Raw genomic sequence first — 2,093 nt, forward strand, 5'->3', positions numbered from 1 at the left:
TGATCACTATGGATTACATTATTGATTTCTAAGTGGTAGGTCAGTCTTTGCGTAATGAGCTTATCCAGGATCTTGCCCCAGGTAGAGAGCAGGGAAATTGGGCGGTAGTTTTGTGGCCGGGTATGATCTTTCCCAGGTTTTGGGATTAAGCAGATCAATGCAATCTTCCAGCTATCCGGGAAGGCTCCATATTGCAGACATTTGTTAAGGACCCCTTTAAACCAAGTCTTGTTACAATAATAGAGATCCCTAAAGACTTCTAAGGGGATGCCATCTGGACCCGGAGCCTTGTTTGTTTTCATATTTCTCACGACGTGTTCCACTTCAGCAGTTGTGAAGTGTTGAACCGGGATGTTCTTAAAGTTTGGTTGGATGTCAGGGTCATTTACATTTGGAAAGTGGTGGTCCAAAATATTTTTAATTGAGTCTCTAAAGTTAGGGTGGGGGTTCCATCCTGCTTAACAGTGAGGTTGTTAATCTGCTTTCTTATATCGATAATTTTACTGCATTTATATGGCTTTCCAAAGGCGGAGTTCATAGTGAGGTTGCTCAGGTACTGTTTGATACCTTCTCTTTTATGATACCGAATCATTTTGCGGTATTTTGCCAGATTATGGTTGTATTCCGCTCTATATTTGGTCCTCTCAAGGTTGTCAGTTTGTCGTTGGAATCTCCTGCGCAAAGCCCGAACTTTCTTCCTCATAATAGTAAGGGTTGGTGTCCACCATGGTTTACTACCCTCCCCGCTATTAATCCTCTGATTATATTTATGCTGCTTACAAGACTCGATAATTTGCTCGGTGACCCTGTTTATAAAATCATTCAAGCTTTCCCTGTCGGTTATTAGGTTGGGATCATTAGAATCAGCAATGTGAGTCAGGTCGACTTTTAAATTAAGCCAGTTTAATCTATTATAATAAATGCGATTAGGTCTATTAAAGTTTAGGTCAGGGGAAACAATAGGATCTGCTTTAAAGTTACACATGATGAGTTCATGATCTGAGGCTGTAATGTGGTCCATCACTTGGTAATTAGTGAATTTAGCGTTGTTCGCGATTGCTAGATCTATCCAGCTTTTACCCTGTGCAGCAAAGTAAGTTGGCGGGCTATTGCGGTCGTTAAGAATAAAGAGGTCGAATTGATTTACGAACTGGATAATGGGTTCCGAGCGGTGTGTGATGGAGCCTCCCCAAATAGGAGATTTGGCGTTGAAGTCTCCACATATGAGAAGGTTGTAATTTGCGTACCGGGCAGCCATGGATTCAAGTTTAATCAAATATGGTTCAATGGCGTCGCTGGGCAAAATATAAATAGATATAAAGATGTGTCGCTCAGATTGGTATGTGAAACCAACGGCCTGTAGACACTGTTCGCTAAGAATTATATAGTCGTCGAGGTCATGTCGACATACAAGAATAGCGGCTTTTGGCCTAGAGTTGGTCGCGTAGATCTTTAGTTTACTCGTAAAATTGGTTATAATACTCTGTTGGTTAAAATAAGGCTCATTTAAGCTAACCAGATCAAATTTTGAGTTTAAAATATCATGATTAAGTTGAATGTTGACAGCCTTGGAGTGATGGAGATTGAGGTGTCCGTAATTTAAGTTCGATTGTTGTTTAGTCCCCATAGTTTGTTCGCTTGATTTGTGTTGCCCTGGCCCGTTCTAATTGTTTGCATATCTTATCGAAGGGGCTGTGTGCTGTATTATAGTTTGTTTTGAATTTCTTGTTGGCTGCGATGCATAGTTTACAAGATTCTTGACCATTGCATTCCTTATCCTGGTGGCCGACGGTTGAGCAGGTTCTACAGACCTTATCTAGAGTACAGTTCTTTGCTATGTGTCCGAGCTCCGCACATTTAAAGCATTGCTTGGTCTTAACGTGCTCCTGGAAGTTGTATCTCCTCCATCCTATGTTTATTTTGTCTAAGTTCATAAACTTTTTAAAAGCGTTCGGTTGTACTTCGATAACCCAATTATTGCGGCCTCCACCTGCTCGCAAGGGGAATTTGATTTCGAAGTCTTCTCCATAAATAAGTTGATTCTGGTTTATGATAGCATCTGTGATGCTTTCTCTGTCCAGGTCTCCGTCAAC

At 41.1% G+C, this 2,093-nt stretch overlaps 1 protein-coding gene across 1 annotated transcript; it reads right to left on the reverse strand.

The window, feature by feature from the left end:
- Positions 1–385: 385 nt before the first annotated feature.
- Positions 386–1,258, reverse strand: LOC147808679 (uncharacterized). Its single transcript, XM_087162674.1, has one exon. It carries the CDS (start codon positions 1,256–1,258, stop codon positions 386–388), a length of 873 nt encoding a protein of 290 aa, XP_087018800.1.
- Between the last annotated feature and the right edge of the window lie 835 nt (positions 1,259–2,093).

The sequence above is a fragment of the Parasteatoda tepidariorum genome, chromosome 5 (genome assembly GCF_982258835.1).
Source record: "Parasteatoda tepidariorum strain Cologne lab strain chromosome 5, Ptep-v5.0, whole genome shotgun sequence".
NCBI lineage: Eukaryota > Metazoa > Arthropoda > Arachnida > Araneae > Theridiidae > Parasteatoda > Parasteatoda tepidariorum.